General features: G+C 41.2%; 1 protein-coding gene across 2 annotated transcripts in view; it reads left to right on the top strand.

Moving 5' to 3' along the window:
• Nucleotides 1–17946, top strand: part of Nlrp9 (NLR family, pyrin domain containing 9) — a 50544-nt gene extending 32598 nt beyond the window's left edge. Inside the window, exons 5-8 of one of the 2 annotated variants that reach the window (XM_087651954.1) lie at nucleotides 892–1062; nucleotides 13194–13364; nucleotides 13921–14091; nucleotides 17604–17946. In XM_087651954.1, coding sequence (XP_087508080.1) covers nucleotides 892–1062; nucleotides 13194–13364; nucleotides 13921–14091; nucleotides 17604–17754 — 664 coding nt within the window. In that variant the 3' untranslated portion in view covers nucleotides 17755–17946. The remainder of the gene's footprint in view (nucleotides 1–891; nucleotides 1063–13193; nucleotides 13365–13920; nucleotides 14092–17603) is intronic. The other variant, NM_001169149.1, reaches the window with a different exon arrangement.
• Nucleotides 17947–18367: the final 421 nt, after the last annotated feature.

Raw genomic sequence — 18367 nt, 5'->3', positions numbered from 1 at the left:
ATAAATTTCTAATATGGGTGGAAGTTTTAGTTGATTGTTTTGCAAGTAAATTGACATGCAAATTAATAGTCAATTTTGGAAATATCTTTAGTGACCTATAAAGTCAGTTTTTCAAATTTTTCTTTGAAAATATTTCCATCATTATTAGAGAGGGAGGACACTTGTACACATAAAGAGGACAGAAGACAGCTTGTGGGAATTGGTTATTTCTTTCCATCCTGTGGGATTGAGTTCACAATCTTGTGTGCCCCATTTTCCCTGGGGGGTATTGACCACAAGCATGAAGGGAAGGGGTTAAGAGGGAGAGATTAGGGTTCAAATGGGCATGAATATTGATAGAATAACCTCCAGAAACTGTTGCAGTGAGACAAGTTTACTTCATTCTTTAAGCAATAGGGCATAGAAGGACTTTTTAGGGGTATAGTATAGGTGGAAAGGGATAATTGGTCCTGACATTGAGGAATTAGTAAGTGCTGATTGCTTATAGTATAGGACCAAATTATTACCATCCAGGTGGGGAGCCAGAATGAAATGCATGTGCTGAGTTATGCTCCCTAGCAGGGAGCACTGTACAAGATCCCTTTTTAGACAAGGACACACAAGTCCAGCCACTGAGTTCAAGGACCCTCTCCAGACAAAGACAAATAGAGTTGGGAAAGTGTTGTGAAGAAGGTTGTCCCCTGTTTTACACCAGGCTCTGAAAGGCATCTTTTCCTGAGGGACTGCTAGCCTGTAGGTGCTTAGACTTGGTGGCAAGAACCATCTTATCAGCCCATTTCAAAATTCATTCATGCAAAGTCGAAATTCAGAATAGGAAGAACAGGAAAGTCTTTGCAGGGCATGAGAATGTTCCAACAGTACGTGAGCTGCTGACATATGATCTTCTTCCAGGTTGTCTTACTGCTGTCTCACATTCATTGCCTGTGGCCATCTCTATGAAGCCCTTGTGAGCAATAAACACCTCTCCCTGCTTGATCTGGGGTCAAATTTCCTGGAAGATACTGGAGTGAACCTTCTGTGTGAAGCTTTGAAAGACCCAAACTGCATCCTCAAGGAGTTATGGTAGGGCTGTGTTCTCAACTATTGCTGTTACTGCTGTTTCAGATGTTGGCATTCAGAAATTAGAAGGGTAGATTTGTCTGAATGTCAGTGTCATTTGCGTTAAGTGTGCTACCATGATAACTATCTTAAGACATGGAGCTCTGGGTGATTGGCTCATGAACATGAGTCCTCATAAGTGGGTTTACTGCCCTGATAAAAGAAGCCCCAGAGATTACTGCCTCATCCATCACATGGCAACACTTTTACATTCCAACAAGGCTGGAGAGATGACTCAGTAGTTGAAAGCCCTTGTCACTGAGTCATAAGGAACATAATCTGGATCTCAGCATCCATGTCTGAGAATCAACTGTAATCCCAGCATCTAGGGGTCCATTATCTTCCTCTGGTCTCCATGTAGATAGACCACCTGAAGATGTACTTATACTCATAAAGGCACATGCACACAGACACAAATGAAGAAGAAGGTGTATCTATGAGCCAGGAAATCAAACTTTCTACATATACTCTGGCAACCTTGATCTTGGGTTTTTTATACAACTGACATCTATTTATCAGCCATCCAGCCTAAAATTTTGTTAAAGCAGGCCAAACAGGTTAATACACCACAGAGAATGATGTCTGCTTGAGTAAACAAGGCTGCAATTATCCCAGCTGATCCTTCTTGGATACTCAGTGACTTCCTGAGTTTATTCTTAATCAAAGGAGTTGTTAAAGCAAAGTCTGTGTTGTCAGATGCTCTTGAATTAGAACTGGATGGAATGAAGAGTATATTAGTGGCAGTGCACACTTGGGCAGGGGATTTTTTCTTACACTTCTCCCTTTATATATGAGAAAGTATAGTCCTCATCTGAAAGAATTGATGTGATGGACATGTACGCATATCACACACAAAGGTATTGTGTCTATGTACAAAAGTTACAGTTTCTAAATCTTTACACTATTGGTCTCTTGTTGTGGCTGTCCTAAGATTTGTAGACGGATGTAGCAATGTGTCTACATAAATTAAATGGAAGTAACACCCTGTGGCCTAGTGGGACAAACCAAAATTGCTCTAGAAGCTATTTGCATTTCCTGTATGGTAAAATTCGTCCCTGCTTGTAAGCCATTAATATACCCAAACATATTTTCCATGCAAAATCTATATGTATATACACATCCATCAACCATAAATCTGTGCATTGCTTATGTATCTATTTGCTTATCTACCTATCTCATATCCACCCAACTATTATCTGTCATTTATGAATTTACTATCTCCCCCTTGTCTACCACTTACAAACTTACTGGCTTTACTTACATATCTCTCACATATTTACTTACATGACCTCTTCTTATAATCACCTTCAATCTCCTAATTCTTTTTTTTTACATTCCCTATTTCCCATTTCTTTCTACCATGTATTCACAACATTTCTTTTTTTATTTTTTTTTAACTTGAGTATTTCTTATTTACATTTCGAGTGTTATTCCCTTTCCCGGTTTATGGGCCAACATCCCCCTAATCCTTCCCCCTCCCCTTCGTTATGGGTGTTCCCCTCCCCATCCTCCCCCCATTGCCGCCCTCCCCCCAACAATCACGTTCAGTCTTAGCAGGACCCAGGGCTTCCCCTTACACTGATGATCTTACTAGGATATTCAATGCTACCTATGAGGTCAGAGTCCAGGGTCAGTCCATGTATAGTCTTTAGGTAGTGGCTTAGTCCCTGGAAGCTCTGGTTGCTTGGCATTGTTGTTCATATGGGGTCTCGAGACCCTTCAAGCTCTTCCAGTTCTTTTTCTGATTCCTTCAACGGGGGTCCTGTTCTCAGTTCAGTGGTTTGCTGCTGGCATTCACCTCTGTATTTGTTGTATTCTTGCTGTGTCTCTCAGGAGCGATCTACATCCGGCTCCTGTCGGCCTGCACTTCTTTGCTTCATCCATCTTGTCTAATTGGGTGGCTGTATATGTATGGGCTACATGTGGGGCAGGCTCTGAATGGGTGTTCCCTTCTGTCTCTGTTTTAATCTTTGCCTCTCTCTTCCCCGCCAAGGGTATTCTTGTTCCCCTTTTAAAGAAGGAGTGAAGCATTCACATTTTGATCATCCGTCTTGAGTTTCATTTGTTCTAGCCGTCTAGCCCTAATTCAAGCATTTGGGCTAATAGCCACTTATCAATGAGTGCATACCATGTGTGTTTTTCTGTGATTGGGTTACCTCACTCAGGACGATATTTTCCAGTTCCAACCATTTGCCTACGAATTTCATAAAGTCATTGTTTTTGATAGCTGAGTAATATTCCATTGTGTAGACGTACCACATTTTCTGTATCCATTCCTCTGTTGAAGGGCATCTGGGTTCTTTCCATTTTCTGGCTATTATATAAGGCTGCTATGAACATAGTGGAGCACGTGTCTTTTTTATATGTTGGGGCATCTTTTGGGTATATGCCCAAGAGAGGTATAGCTGGATCCTCAGGCAGTTCAATGTCCAATTTTCTGAGGAACCTCCAGACTGATTTCCAGAATGGTTGTACCAGTCTGCAATCCCACCAACAATGGAGGAGTGTTCCTCTTTCTCCACATCCTGGCCAGCATCTGCTGTCACCTGAGTTTTTGATCTTAGCCATTCTCACTGGTGTGAGGTGAAATCTCAGGGTTGTTTTGATTTGCATTTCCCTTATGACTAAAGATGTTGAACATTTCTTTAGGTGTTTCTCAGCCATTCGGCATTCCTCAGCTGTGAATTCTTTGTTTAGCTCTGAACCCCATTTTTTTTTATTAACTTGAGTATTTCTTATATACATTTCGAGTGTTATTCCCTTTCCCGGTTTCCGGGCAAACATCCCCCTCCCCCCTCCCCTTCCTTATGGGTGTTCCCCTCCCAACCCTCCCCCCATTGCCGCCCTCCCCCCATAGACTAGTTCACTGGGGGTTCAGTCTTAGCAGGACCCAGGGCTTCCCCTTCCACTGGTGCTCTTACTAGGATATTCATTGCTACCTATGGGGTCAGAGTCCAGGGTCAGTCCATGTATAGTCTTTAGGTAGTGGCTTAGTCCCTGGAAGCTCTGATTGCTTGGCATTGTTGTTCATATGGGGTCTCGAGCCCCTTCAAGCTCTTCCAGTTCTTTCTCTGATTCCTTCAATAGAGGACCTATTCTCAGTTCAGTGGTTTGCTGCTGGCATTCGCCTCTGTATTTGCTGTATTCTGGCTGTGTCTCTCAGGAGCGATCTACATCCGGCTCCTGTCGGTCTGCACTTCTTTGCTTCATCCATCTTGTCTAATTGGGTGGCTGTATATGTATGGGCCACATGTGGGGCAGGCTCTGAATGGGTGTTCCTTCAGTCTCTGTTTTAATCTTTGCCTCTCCCTTCCCTGCCAAGGGTATTCTTTTTCCACATTTAAAGAAGGAGTGAAGCATTCACATTTTGATCATCCGTCTTGAGTTTCGTTTGTTCTAGGGATCTAGGGTAATTCAAGCATTTGGGCTAATAGCCACTTATCAATGAGTGCATACCATGTATGTCTTTCTGTGATTGGGTTAACTCACTCAGGATGATATTTTCCAGTTCCAACCATTTGCCTACGAATTTCATAAACTCGTTGTTTTTGATAGCTGAGTAATATTCCATTGTGTAGATGTACCACATTTTCTGTATCCATTCCTCTGTTGAAGGGCATCTGCGTTCTTTCCATTTTCTGGCTATTATAAATAAGGCTGCGATGAACATAGTGGAGCACGTGTCTCTTTTATATGTTGAGGCATCTTTTGGGTATATGCCCAAGAGAGGTATAGCTGGATCCTCAGGCAGTTCAATGTCCAATTTTCTGAGGAACCTCCAGACTGATTTCCAGAATGGTTGTACCAGTCTGCAATCCCACCAACAATGGAGGAGTGTTCCTCTTTCTCCACATCCTCGCCAGCATCTGCTGTCACCTGAGTTTTTGATCTTAGCCAATCGCACTGGTGTGAGGTGAAATCTCAGGGTTGTTTTGATTTGCATTTCCCTTATGACTAAAGATGTTGAACATTTCTTTAGGTGTTTCTCAGCCATTCGGCATTCCTCAGCTGTGAATTCTTTGTTTAGCTCTGAACCCCATTTTTTAATAGTGTTATTTGTTTCCCTGCGGTCTAACTTCTTGAGTTCTTTGTATATTTTGGATATAAGTCCTCTATCTGTTGTAGGATTGGTAAAGATCTTTTCCCAATCTGTTGGTTGCTGTTTTGTCCTAACCACAGTGTCCTTTGCCTTACAGAAGCTTTGCAGTTTTATGAAATCCCATGTGTCTATTCTTGATCTTAGAGCATAAGCCATTGGTGTTTTGTTCAGGAAATTTTTCCAGTGCCCATGTGTTTGAGATGCTGCCCTAGTTTTTCTTCTATTACTTTGAGTGTATCTGGTTTGATGTGGAGGTCCTTGATCCACTTGGACTTAAGCTTTGTACAGGGTGATAAGCATGGATCGATCTGCATTCTTCTACATGTTGACCTGCAGTTGAACCAGCACCATTTGCTGAAAATGCTCTTTTTTCCATTTGATAGTTTTGGCTCCTTTGTCAAAAATCAAGTGCCCATAGGTGTGTGGGTTCATTTCTGGGTCTTCAATTCTGTTCAGTCTCCTAATTCTTATATTTAATTATGCATCTAACATAATCTGCCTAATGTCTATAATTAGCATCTCTATATCCTCTATATATTCTCCATTCTTCACCTATCTTATACCAACTATCCTAATGTCTATAATTAGCATCTCTATATCCTCTATATATTCTCCATTCTTCACCTATCTTATACCAACTATCCTTCCTTCTGTCCCTCAACTTCTCTTTATTTTTTACAATGCCATAGGAACCATGAGCTTGAACCTCAGGGAGGTATGAGGACATGTTATCATATTAAATACTGGCATAAGTTTGACATGTAAAATTTGTATGTAAATCTAAAATCAGTGATGTGATAGCCCCACTGGTTTTCAAGGCATGTATATTATACCCAGGGGGAATTAGAGTAAGAGCATCATATAAAGAAATAAAAGCAGAAGAATCATGGTGAGCCAAAATGGAGCAGGGTATGCCAGATGTTGGTGCATCATCAGCACTTCAGACATGCTTCAAGACTTCTGGTTCATACAAATAAGTCAAGCTGTTAGATGGATCTCAAGTTGTAGAATGCTTACTTATCATACTCAGAGTCCTGAGTTTGATTCTCCAGCAAAAGCTTAAGAAAGCTATGGTAGCAACATGCCTATAATCTCAACAGTAAGAGATAGAGTTAGGAAGGTCAGAAGTTCAAAGTTATCCTCAGCTATGTAATGAATCTGAAGCCAGACAGTTACATGAGATTCTGTCTCCAAAGAATAAAAGCAGTCAATAAATGGCTTCTGGGAGAGGGAGAATCTGTCTCTTCCAACAGATACTCTGACCTAGGTTACTCAATCCCCTGAATACATGTGCATACATACAAGCAAAGCTAAATGGACTCAGTAGGTTACATTCGCATGTACATATGTGTACATATACCATATCTGTATATATGTAGCAATTAAAGAAGAGATTATGAATTAGAAAGGGGGAACTGGAAGGGATTTGAGGGAGAGATGGAGTAATGTAGATGGCAGTAGATGCAGTTCTCATATGAAGTTCTAACCATTAAAATTATTAATAAGTAAACAAGACAAAAGGATTGGGGAGTAAGTATGTTTTTTTTTTTTTTTTTATTAACTTGAGTATTTCTTATATACATTTCGAGTGTTATTCCCTTTCCCGGTTTCCGGGCAAACATCCCCCTCCCCCCTCCCCTTCCTTATGGGTGTTCCCCTCCCAACCCTCCCCCCATTGCCGCCCTCCCCCCATAGACTAGTTCACTGTGGGTTCAGTCTTAGCAGGACCCAGGGCTTCCCCTTCCACTGATGCTCTTACTAGGATATTCATTGCTACCTATGGGGTCAGAGTCCAGGGTCAGTCCATGTATAGTCTTTAGGTAGTGGCTTAGTCCCTGGAAGCTCTGGTTGCTTGGCATTGTTGTACTTTTGGAGTCTCGAGCCCCTTCAAGCTCTTCCAGTTCTTTCTCTGATTCCTTCAATAGGGGACCTATTCTCAGTTCAGTGGTTTGCTGCTGGCATTCGCCTCTATATTTGCTGTATTCTGGCTGTGTCTCTCAGGAGCGATCTACATCCGGCTCCTGTCGGTCTGCACTTCTTTGCTTCATCCATCTTGTCTAATTGGGTGGCTGTATATGTATGGGCCACATGTGGAGCAGGCTCTGAATGGGTGTTCCTTCAGTCTCTGTTTTAATCTTTGCCTCTCCCTTCCCTGCCAAGGGTATTCTTTTTCCTCATTTAAAGAAGGAGTGAAGCATTCACATTTTGATCATCCGCCTTGAGTTTCGTTTGTTCTAGGGATCTAGGGTAATTCAAGCATTTGGGCTAATAGCCACTTATCAATGAGTGCATACCATGTATGTCTTTCTGTGATTGGGTTAGCTCACTCAGGATGATATTTTCCAGTTCCAACCATTTGCCTACGAATTTCATAAACTCGTTGTTTTTGATAGCTGAGTAATATTCCATTGTGTAGATGTACCACATTTTCTGTATCCATTCCTCTGTTGAAGGGCATCTGGGTTCTTTCCAGCTTCTGGCTATTATAAATAAGGCTGCGATGAACATAGTGGAGCACGTGTCTCTTTTATATGTTGGGGCATCTTTTGGGTATATGCCCAAGAGAGGTATAGCTGGATCATCAGGCAGTTCAATGTCCAATTTTCTGAGGAACCTCCAGACTGATTTCCAGAATGGTTTTACCAGTCTGCAATCCCACCAACAATGGAGGAGTGTTCCTCTTTCTCCACATCCTCGCCAGCATCTGCTGTCACCTGAGTTTTTGATCTTAGCCAATCGCACTGGTGTGAGGTGAAATCTCAGGGTTGTTTTGATTTGCATTTCCCTTATGACTAAAGATGTTGAACATTTCTTTAGGTGTTTCTCAGCCATTCGGCATTCCTCAGCTGTGAATTCTTTGTTTAGCTCTGAACCCCATTTTTTAATAGGGTTATTTGTTTCCCTGCGATCTAACTTCTTGAGTTCTTTGTATATTTTGGAAATAAGGCCTCTATCTGTTGTAGGATTGGTAAAGATCTTTTCCCAATCTGTTGGTTGCCGTTTTGTCCTAACCACAGTGTCCTTTGCCTTACAGAAGCTTTGCAGTTTTATGAGATCCCATTTGTCGATTCTTGATCTTAGAGCATACCCCATTGGTGTTTTGTTCAGGAAATTTTTTCCAGTGCCCATGTGTTCCAGATGCTTCCCTAGTTTTTCTTCTATTAGTTTGAGTGTGTCTGGTTTGATGTGGAGGTCCTTGATCCACTTGGACTTAAGCTTTGTACAGGGTGATAAGGATGGATCGATCTGCATTCTTCTACATGTTGCCCTCCAGTTGAACCAGCACCATTTGCTGAAAATACTATCTTTTTTCCATTGGATGGTTTTGGCTCCTTTGTCAAAAATCAAGTGACCATAGGTGTGTGGGTTCATTTCTGGGTCTTCAATTCTATTCCATTGGTCTATCTGTCTGTCTCTGTACCAATACCATGCAGTTTTTATCACTATTGCTCTGTAATACTGCTTGAGTTCAGGGATAGTGATTCCCCCTGAAGTCCTTTTATTGTTGAGGATAGCTTTAGCTATCCTGGGTTTTTTGTTATTCCAGATGAATTTGCAAATTGTTCTGTCTAACTCTTTGAAGAATTGGATTGGTATTTTGATGGGGATTGCATTGAATCTGTAGATTGCTTTTGGTAAAATGGCCATTTTTACCATATTAATCCTGCCAATCCATGAGCATGGGAGATCTTTCCATCTTCTGAGGTCTTCTTCAATTTCTTTCCTCAGTGTCTTGAAGTTCTTATTGTACAGATCTTTTACTTGCTTGGTTAAAGTCACACCGAGGTACTTTATATTATTTGGGTCTATTATGAAGGGTGTCGTTTCCCTCATTTCTTTCTCGGCTTGTTTCTCTTTTGTATAGAGGAAGGCAACTGATTTATTTGAGTTAATTTTATACCCAGCCACTTTGCTGAAGTTGTTTATCAGCTTTAGTAGTTCTCTGGTGGAACTTTTGGGATCACTTAAATATACTATCATGTCATCTGCAAATAGTGATATTTTGACCTCTTCTTTTCCGATCTGTATCCCTTTGATCTCCTTTTGTTGTCTGATTGCTCTGGCTAGAACTTCAAGAACTATATTGAATAAGTAGGGAGAGAGTGGGCAGCCTTGTCTAGTCCCTGATTTTAGTGGGATTGCTTCAAGTTTCTCTCCATTTAGTTTAATGTTAGCAACTGGTTTGCTGTATATGGCTTTTACTATGTTTAGGTATGGGCCTTGAATTCCTATTCTTTCCAGGACTTTTATCATGAAGGGGTGTTGAATTTTGTCAAATGCTTTCTCAGCATCTAATGAAATGATCATGTGGTTCTGTTCTTTCAGTTTGTTTATATAATGGATCACGTTGATGGTTTTCCGTATATTAAACCATCCCTGCATGCCTGGGATGAAGCCTACTTGATCATGGTGGATGATTGTTTTGATGTGCTCTTGAATTCGGTTTGCCAGAATTTTATTGAGTATTTTTGCGTCGATATTCATAAGGGAAATTGGTCTGAAGTTCTCTTTCTTTGTTGTGTCTTTGTGTGGTTTAGGTATAAGAGTAATTGTGGCTTCATAGAAGGAATTCGGTAGGGCTCCATCTGTTTCAATTTTGTGGAATAGTTTGGATAATATTGGTATGAGGTCTTCTATGAAGGTTTGATAGAATTCTGCACTAAACCCGTCTGGACCTGGGCTCTTTTTGGTTGGGAGACCTTTAATGACTGCTTCTATTTCCTTAGGAGTTATGGGGTTGTTTAACTGGTTTATCTGTTCCTGATTTAACTTCGATACCTGGTATCTGTCTAGGAAATTGTCCATTTCCTGAAGATTTTCAAATTTTGTTGAATATAGGTTTTTATAGTAAGATCTGATGATTTTTTGAATTTCCTCCGAATCTGTAGTTATGTCTCCCTTTTCATTTCTGATTTTGTTAATTTGGACACACTCTCTGTGTCCTCTCGTTAGTCTGGCTAAGGGTTTATCTATCTTGTTGATTTTCTCAAAGAACCAACTTTTGGTTCTGTTGATTCTTTCTATGGTCCTTTTTGTTTCTACTTGGTTGATTTCAGCTCTGAGTTTGATTATTTCCTGCCTTCTACTCCTCCTGGGTGTATTTGCTTCTTTTTGTTCTAGAGCTTTTAGGTGTGCTGTCAAGCTGCTGACATATGCTCTTTCCTGTTTCTTTCTGCAGGCACTCAGCGCTATGAGTTTTCCTCTTAGCACAGCTTTCATTGTGTCCCATAAGTTTGAGTATGTTGTATCTTCATTTTCATTAAATTCTAAAAAGTTTTTAATTTCTTTCTTTATTTCTTCCTTGACCAGGTTATCATTGAGTAGAGCATTGTTCAATTTCCACGTATATGTGGGCATTCTTCCCTTATTGTTATTGAAGACCAGTTTTAGGCCGTGGTGGTCCGATAGCATGCATGGGATTATTTCTATCTTTCTGTACCTGTTGAGGCCCGTTTTTTGACCAATTATATGGTCAATTTTGGAGAAAGTACCATGAGGAGCTGAGAAGAAGGTATATCCTTTTGCTTTAGGATAGAATGTTCTATAAATATCCGTTAAGTCCATTTGGCTCATGACTTCTCTTAGTCTGTCTACATCACTGTTTAATTTCTGTTTCCATGATCTGTCCATTGATGAGAGTGGGGTGTTGAAATCTCCCACTATTATTGTGTGAGGTGCAATGTGTGTTTTGAGCTTTAGTAAGGTTTCTTTTACATATGTAGGTGCCCTTGTATTTGGGGCATAGATATTTAGGATTGAGAGTTCATCTTGGTTGATTTTTCCTTTGATGAATATGAAGTGTCCTTCCTTATCTTTTTTGATGACTTTTAGTTGGAAATTGATTTTATTTGATATTAGAATGGCTACTCCAGCTTGCTTCTTCTGACCATTTGCTTGGAAAGTTGTTTTCCAGCCTTTCACTCTGAGGTAGTGTCTGTCTTTGTCTCTGAGGTGTGTTTCCTGTAGGCAGCAGAATGCAGGGTCCTCGTTGCGTATCCAGTTTGTTAATCTATGTCTTTTTATTGGGGAGTTGAGGCCATTGATATTGAGAGATATTAAGGAATAGTGATTATTGCTTCCTGTTATATTCATATTTGATGTGAGGTTATGTTTGTGTGCTTTCATTCTCTTTGTTTTGTTGCCAAGACGATTAGTTTCTTGCTTCTTCTAGGGTATAGCTTGCCTCCTTATGTTGGGCTTTACCATTTATTATCCTTTGTAGTGCTGGATTTGTAGAAAGATATTGTGTAAATTTGGTTTTGTCATGGAATATCTTGGTTTCTCCATCAATGTTAATTGAGAGTTTTGCTGGATACAGTAATCTGGGCTGGCATTTATGTTCTCTTAGGGTCTGTATAACATCAGTCCAGGATCTTCTGGCCTTCATAGTTTCTGGCGAGAAGTCTGGTGTGATTCTGATAGGTCTCCCTTTATATGTTACTTGACCTTTTTCCCTTACTGCTTTTAATATTCTTTCTTTATTTTGTGCGTTTGGTGTTTTGACTATTATGTGACGGGAGGTGTTTCTTTTCTGGTCCAATCTATTTGGAGTTCTGTAGGCTTCCTGTATGTCTATGGGTATCTCTTTTTTTAGGTTAGGGAAGTTTTCTTCTATGATTTTGTTGAAGATATTTACTGGTCCTTTGAGCTGGGAGTCTTCACTCTCTTCTATACCTATTATCCTTAGGTTTGATCTTCTCATTGAGTCCTGGATTTCCTGTATGTTTTGGGCCAGTAGCTTTTTCCGCTTTACATTATCTTTGACAGTTGAGTCAATGATTTCTATGGAATCTTCTGCTCCTGAGATTCTCTCTTCCATCTCTTGTATTCTGTTGGTGAAGCTTGTATCTACAGCTCCTTGTCTCTTCTTTTGGTTTTCTATATCCAGGGTTGTTTCCATGTGTTCTTTCTTGATTGCTTCTATTTCCATTTTTAATTCCTTCAACTGTTTGATTGTGTTTTCCTGGAATTCTTTCAGGGATTTTTGCGATTCCTCTCTGTAGGCTTTTACTTGTTTATTAATGTTTTCCTGTGCTTCCCTAAGTGTGTTCAGGTCTTTCCTGAAGTCCTCCAGCATCATGATCAAATATGATTTTGAAACTAGATCTTGCTTTTCTGGTGTGTTTGGATATTCCATGTTTGTTTTGGTGGGAGAATTGGGCTCCGATGATGGCATGTAGTCTTGGTTTCTGTTGCTTGGGTTCCTGCGCTTGCCTCTCGCCATCAGATTATCTCTAGTGTTACTTTGTTCTGCTATTTCTGACAGTGGCTAGACTGTCCTATAAGCCTGTGTGTCAGGAGTGCTGTAGACCTGTTTTCCTCTCTTACAGTCAGTTATGGGGACAGAGTGTTCTGCTTTCGGGCGTGTAGTTTTTCCTCTCTACAGGTCTTCAGCTGTTCCTGTGGGCCTGTGTCTTGAGTCCACCAGGCAGCTTTCTTGCAGCAGAAAATTTGGTCTTACCTGTGGTCCCGAGGCTCAGGTTTGCTCGTGGGGTGCTGTCCAGGGGCTCTCTGCAGCGGCAGCAACCAGGAAGACCTGTGCCGCCCCTTCCGGGAGCTTCAGTGCACCAGGGTTCCAGATGGTCTTTGGCTTTTTCCTCTGGCGTCCGAGATGTGTGTGCAGGGAGCAGTCTCTTCTGGTTTCCCAGGCCTGTCTGCCTCTCTGAAGGTTTAGCTCTCCCTCCCACGGGATTTGGGTGCAGAGAACTGTTTATCCGGTCTGTTTCCTTCAGGGTCCGGCGGTGTCTCCGGCAGGGGTCCTGCCGCTCCTGGGCCCTCCCCCACGGGAGCCCAGAGGCCTTATACAGTTTCCTCTTGGGCCAGGGATGTGGGCAGGGGTGAGCAGTGTTGGTGGTCTCTTCCGCTCTGCAGCCTCAGGAGTGCCCACCTGACCAGGTGGTTGGGTCTCTCTCTCACCGGGTCTGGGAGCAGAGAGCTGCTGCGGGCCGGGATCCGCGGGTGTGTCGTAAGTATGTTTTTATGTATGTTTTCCCAGGTTGTCAGGTTGCTTTTTAACTTCAGAATGCTGTGAGGAGATCTCTGCTGTCCTGACTTGCAATAATAATCTAAAGACCCTGAAACTGGGCAACAATGACATAGAAGACACTGGTGTCAAACATTTATGTGAAGCCCTGAGTCATCCTAACTGTAAATTAGAATGTCTTGGGTGAGTCTTTACTGTCATGTGGGAAGGTTCATACCTTGATAAGGAAACACTAGAGGGTTAATAGGGTTAAGAAGCCCACCTAGTATAGGCTCATAAGAGAAAATGCACAGATCTTGTAAAGACAGCAACAGGTGCTGTGAGATTGAATGCAATCTGTTGTGTTTTTCCCCACCACGATATCAGGTTCTCCTTATCTTTCTGCCCCTTCTGTGGTGTTTCCTGAGCCATAGTGGGTGGGGATGATGTCAATGCCTTCTTTGAGCCTTAGTATTCTGTAGATGCTCTCTGAACGTTGACTGTGAGCCTCCATATTAACCAGTCCTCTGCAAAGAGAAGCTTCTTTGATGAGGCTTGAGAGCTAAACTAATACATAGGAATAATGTTAATCATTTAGAACAGCATTTCTCATCTTAAGGCTCACAATCCCTTTGGATTTGAAACAAGGATTTGCTCAGCGTTGGTTCTGTGGGCATTTGGGGCCAGTGAGGTCTTTGCTCAGAAGCATGGAACTGGCGCTTAACAGCAGATTGTTTTTCTGGCATGTTCCCTGTCACAGGTTAGACCTGTGCAAGTTCACAAGTGACTGTTGTGAAGACCTGGCCTCAGCTCTCACCACCTGCAAAACACTGAATAGCTTAAATCTGGACTGGAAAACCTTGGAACACTCTGGAGTCGTGGCTCTCTGTGAGGCTTTGAATCACAAGAAATGTAACTTGAAGATGCTTGGGTGAGTACACACTGTCTCCCACAGTCAAGAATGGCTTCAAACAAGTGCTTCTGTGACAGTTAGCTCAAGCTAAACCCCACTGAGGCTGGGATGAGGAGTTCAGTGATGAGGGCCCACTGCTGCACTGTGTGACACTGACACTGCTATCTATGATTTCTATCCACTCATGAGTATCATTATTTAGTGGGTATTATTCCAAATCTCCTCAGTCTTTTTTTTTAAATCCACCTTATTTTTAAAAGCTGTCATTTGGTTATAAAAAATGATGAAATCCCAAAACTTTTAGAAACTGAATATAGCAACCAGAAAGAAATAAACTACATATTCTCTCTCATATACAGATCCTACCCTACACATGTACTCTGTCTGTCTGGTCTGTCTGTCTGTCTCTTTCCTCTGTCTCTTTGTCTCTCTCTGTCTTTCTCTGTGTCTGTCTGTCTGTCTGTCTCTCTCACATACACACACACGTGTGTGTATGTGGGTATGTGTGTGTATTATACTGCACAAAATGGTAATAAAAAGATAAATGAAAATAAATATAAGTTCACAATATATAGTATACTTTGTGTTGTTCACTAAATAGTCTGTCAAGGTATAACAATTTTCAATGCCAAGTTAAGTTTTAAAATGTTTTTGTTTGAGTGTTTTGTTAAACCTATAGCCTCTTGATTTCCATCTTATACTAGAGTTACAAAGAGTGTGTTAGAACAACGATGAGGGAAGAGCTAGGGTGTTAGCATAGATGGTTAATCATGGTGAGAATGCTAAAGTTGGGGTAGGACTAACCGAAGGAGAGAGTAGAGAGTCAGGAGCTGAAATTGAGCAGTAGATTGAAAAAGAGCTTGGCAGATCAGTGCGAACTATTTGTGTAATTAAAGGTGACATAAAAAGTGCTTTTAGTCATCAGGTAAAGAAAAAACCAGAGGGAAGAAAATTGAGGAAGACAGCTATACTTTCAGGGAGACCTGTGTTCCAATCTTATCTTGTGAAAATCAGGGGAATAAAGCCAAAAAAGTCTAAAGAAAACTGTTCAAGAAAGAAAATATAATTATGTTGAGTATTAACTCCTTAAGACATTATTTGTCAAAAGAGAAAAGAAAAGAAAAGCAACAATAACCACAGCAAAACAATAGCAAAAGCAGGCATGTATGATCTCTTACTCCTAAGGGTCATGAAAAATTGAAGAGGGAACAGAAATTTGGTAAGATGTGGGGAGCACCTATAAAGCAGAACCTTCTAGACTTGATAACATAGACATACTCAGGAAGTGTCTGTAGCAGAGGCTGACTCTGGAAGATCCTTGTAAGTTCAAGCCAGTCAAAACTCCAACATGGATAAAACAGGATCTCAGGAGATGCTGCCCCTAGCTGAAGAGTTGTTGACATTTCAAAGCTCCAAGGGGAAGAAGAGTCATTTCTCTTCAGGGATGTGGCTCCTGCTAGGTTGCATATACAACAGAGGATGGACCTACACCCACACATATATGGGCATCCCTAGTTGGACTTAGTGAGCTATTGGGCAGGAAAAAGAGATGAAATTTGGAAAGGAATGTGGAAGGGCCTTAAAGGGGAATGAGGAAAGGGTAGGTTCAAAACACATTGTATTTTACACATAAGAAATTCTCAAAGTATAAACACATTGATCTTTGAAATATGAGTGTAAAAATAATAGCCATTTGTCAACTTTTGGTAACCCTGAAAACAATACAATTTTTATTTAATATTATATTTTACTTATTTATTTTACATCCTTAGTTCTGTCCCCCTTTCAAATACCTGCTCATACAACCCTTCCTCATACAACCCTTCCTCATACAACCCTTCCTCATCCCTCTTCCCCTTCTCCCCTGAGAATGTAGGTACCACCTGGGTATCCCTCCCACCTTGACATTTCATGTCTCTGCAAGGCCAGGTACTTCCTCTCTCACTACAAGGCAGCCTACTTAGAAGAACATATCCCACGTACAGACAACTGCATTTAAGGACATCCCCTGTTGGAGTTCTCCATGAACCACATGAAGACCAAGCTGCACAATTGCTACATGAGTGCAGGGAGTCCTAAGTCCAGTCCTTCATGTTATTTGGTTGGTGGTTCAGACACTGAGAGCCCCAAAGGTTCAGACATGGCTCTATTTGTCTTCCTGTGGAGTTCCTATCCCCTCCAAAGCAGGTAACCCTTTCTCCTATTCTTCCATAAGAGGGTCTGTTAACTGACTCAGTCAGTGGCTACATATAACCTCTCAGAGAAGAACTTGCTCCTGTCTATAAGCATAATACAGCATCATTTATAGTGATGAGGGTTGGCACTTGCCCATGAGATGGGTCTCAAGTTGGGTCAGTTATTGGTTTGACATTACCTCAGTCGCTGTTCCATCTCACATGTGTCTGCATTTCCTGTAGACAGGATAAATTTTGGGTCAAAAGTCTTGTGGGTGTGTTGTTTTCTCTATCACTCCACTGGAGTTCCTGCCTGGCTACAGGAGGTGGTCACTTCAGGTTCCACATCTCCAATGTTGTGAGTCATAACTAAGGTCGCACCCACTAATTTTTGGGTGTCTCCCTTATGCCAGGTCTCTGCCTCATCCTGGAGATGCCCACCCACCTCTTTATATTAACCATAAAACACAGGTACCATGCTAAATTCCACAGGTTCAAAGTAGGAAAACAAGAAGCAAGGCCCAAAATAGGAAGCTTGAATCTCACTTAGAAGGATGAATATAATAATCATTAGAGGCGGATGGAGGAATGGATCTGGGAAGGAGTGGGGATGGGGAAGGAATGAGGTTCAGGATCAGGTGTGGGGAAGGACAGGAGATATGTCTATGAGAATGAATGGAAATGAATATTGTTGTTTTAGGTAAGTAGGCAGTGAGAATAGGTGAGCTAAGGTGTAAAAAATACTGTCTCACAGAAAGTGAGTAGAGACACAAAAGGAACATGCTAATATGAATAATTATGACATTAGTGAGTATGACATTAATTACACCAGTGTTCATAAGTATGTAAAAATTCAAAACCAAGTTACACAAAGTTAAAATGCATGAATAAGAAATACACATGATTAGGCACTTAAACAGTAAATGGGTGAAAATGGCCATTAGATGATGTGTCCGTGTGTGTGTGTGTGTGTGTGTGTGTGTGTGTGTGTGTGTGTGTGTGTGTGTGTGTGTGTGTTTAGAGGGCCCCTTCTCCCTGAGGGGAATCATTGCTGTCTCTTCACTCTCAATACATTCCTCTCTTTCATCTCTGGAGACTGATGACTGAGAGGTAGTCATAGCTGTAAAGAGACACAAATGACAACAAAATTTGGGAGATGACATGGCTCAATGAGAGAGGGGGTTTACTGCCATGCCTGACAACCCAAAAATCCCCTTAGGTGAAGTGGGAGGATGGATTTCCATGAATAGTCCTCTGATCTTACTTTGTATGCAGCATCAGGGGCCTAGTAAATGCACATAAAGATTTGTAAATATTTTTTAATTAATGAAACAGAATTGTCTTTTTTCACACCAGACTGGACAAATCTGCATTTTCTGTGGAATCGCAGACATTACTGCAAGCTGTGGAAAAGAAAAACAATAATCTGAGTATTTTACATTATCCCTGGGTTGAAGAGGAACGCAAGAAGAGGGGTGTTCGTCTGGTCTGGAACAGCAAGAATTGATCTCATAACAAAGACTTATCATTTGTTATGTTTCTCCTATATACCCTGCCCCAAGTTGCACACTATGGTACTGGTAGCTATTTCCAGGGCTGTTCTTCCACAGTGTCCCATGCCCACCTATCTTTATACCTCCCTTCACCACTTTGCAATATTTATATTACAAACACATTCAATAAACACTAAAATTGTTTGAAAACATGAATGTTTCCTCAATGAATGTGTTAAAGTGTTAGGGTTTTAAAACTGAAAGGACTCTGATCCTCTTAAAGTTCAGTTTAAGAGTGATATTTGTATCATGTGTTCACTAGTTGTCATTCTCAGAGCAGCTAACATCCACCTGAACATCTGTGGCTCATCCATGCCAAGATTCTAAAGACATGAATTTCACTGTGCAGAAAGTGGGAAGTAGGAAGATAATGTCTAGAATTCCCAAAGGTTAAAATCAATATTTTGGGAAAAGGATCTCAAGATTTTCTTTCTAAGTTCAGGGATCAGACCTAGTACTCACTCTTGGGGTTGGAATGATAACTGAGTAGGTAAAATTGTCCCTTGCTCTTCAGAAGACCAAAGTTCAAACCCCAGCAATACACTGTGTGCCTCTCAACTGCCTGTA

This window comes from Rattus norvegicus, chromosome 1, assembly GCF_021556685.1.
Source record: "Rattus norvegicus strain SHRSP/BbbUtx chromosome 1, alternate assembly SHRSP_T2T, whole genome shotgun sequence".
In the NCBI taxonomy this organism is placed as follows: Eukaryota; Metazoa; Chordata; class Mammalia; order Rodentia; family Muridae; genus Rattus; species Rattus norvegicus.
The sequence above is the reverse complement of the archived record's forward strand: the minus strand, read 5'-3'. Positions and strand labels throughout refer to the sequence as shown.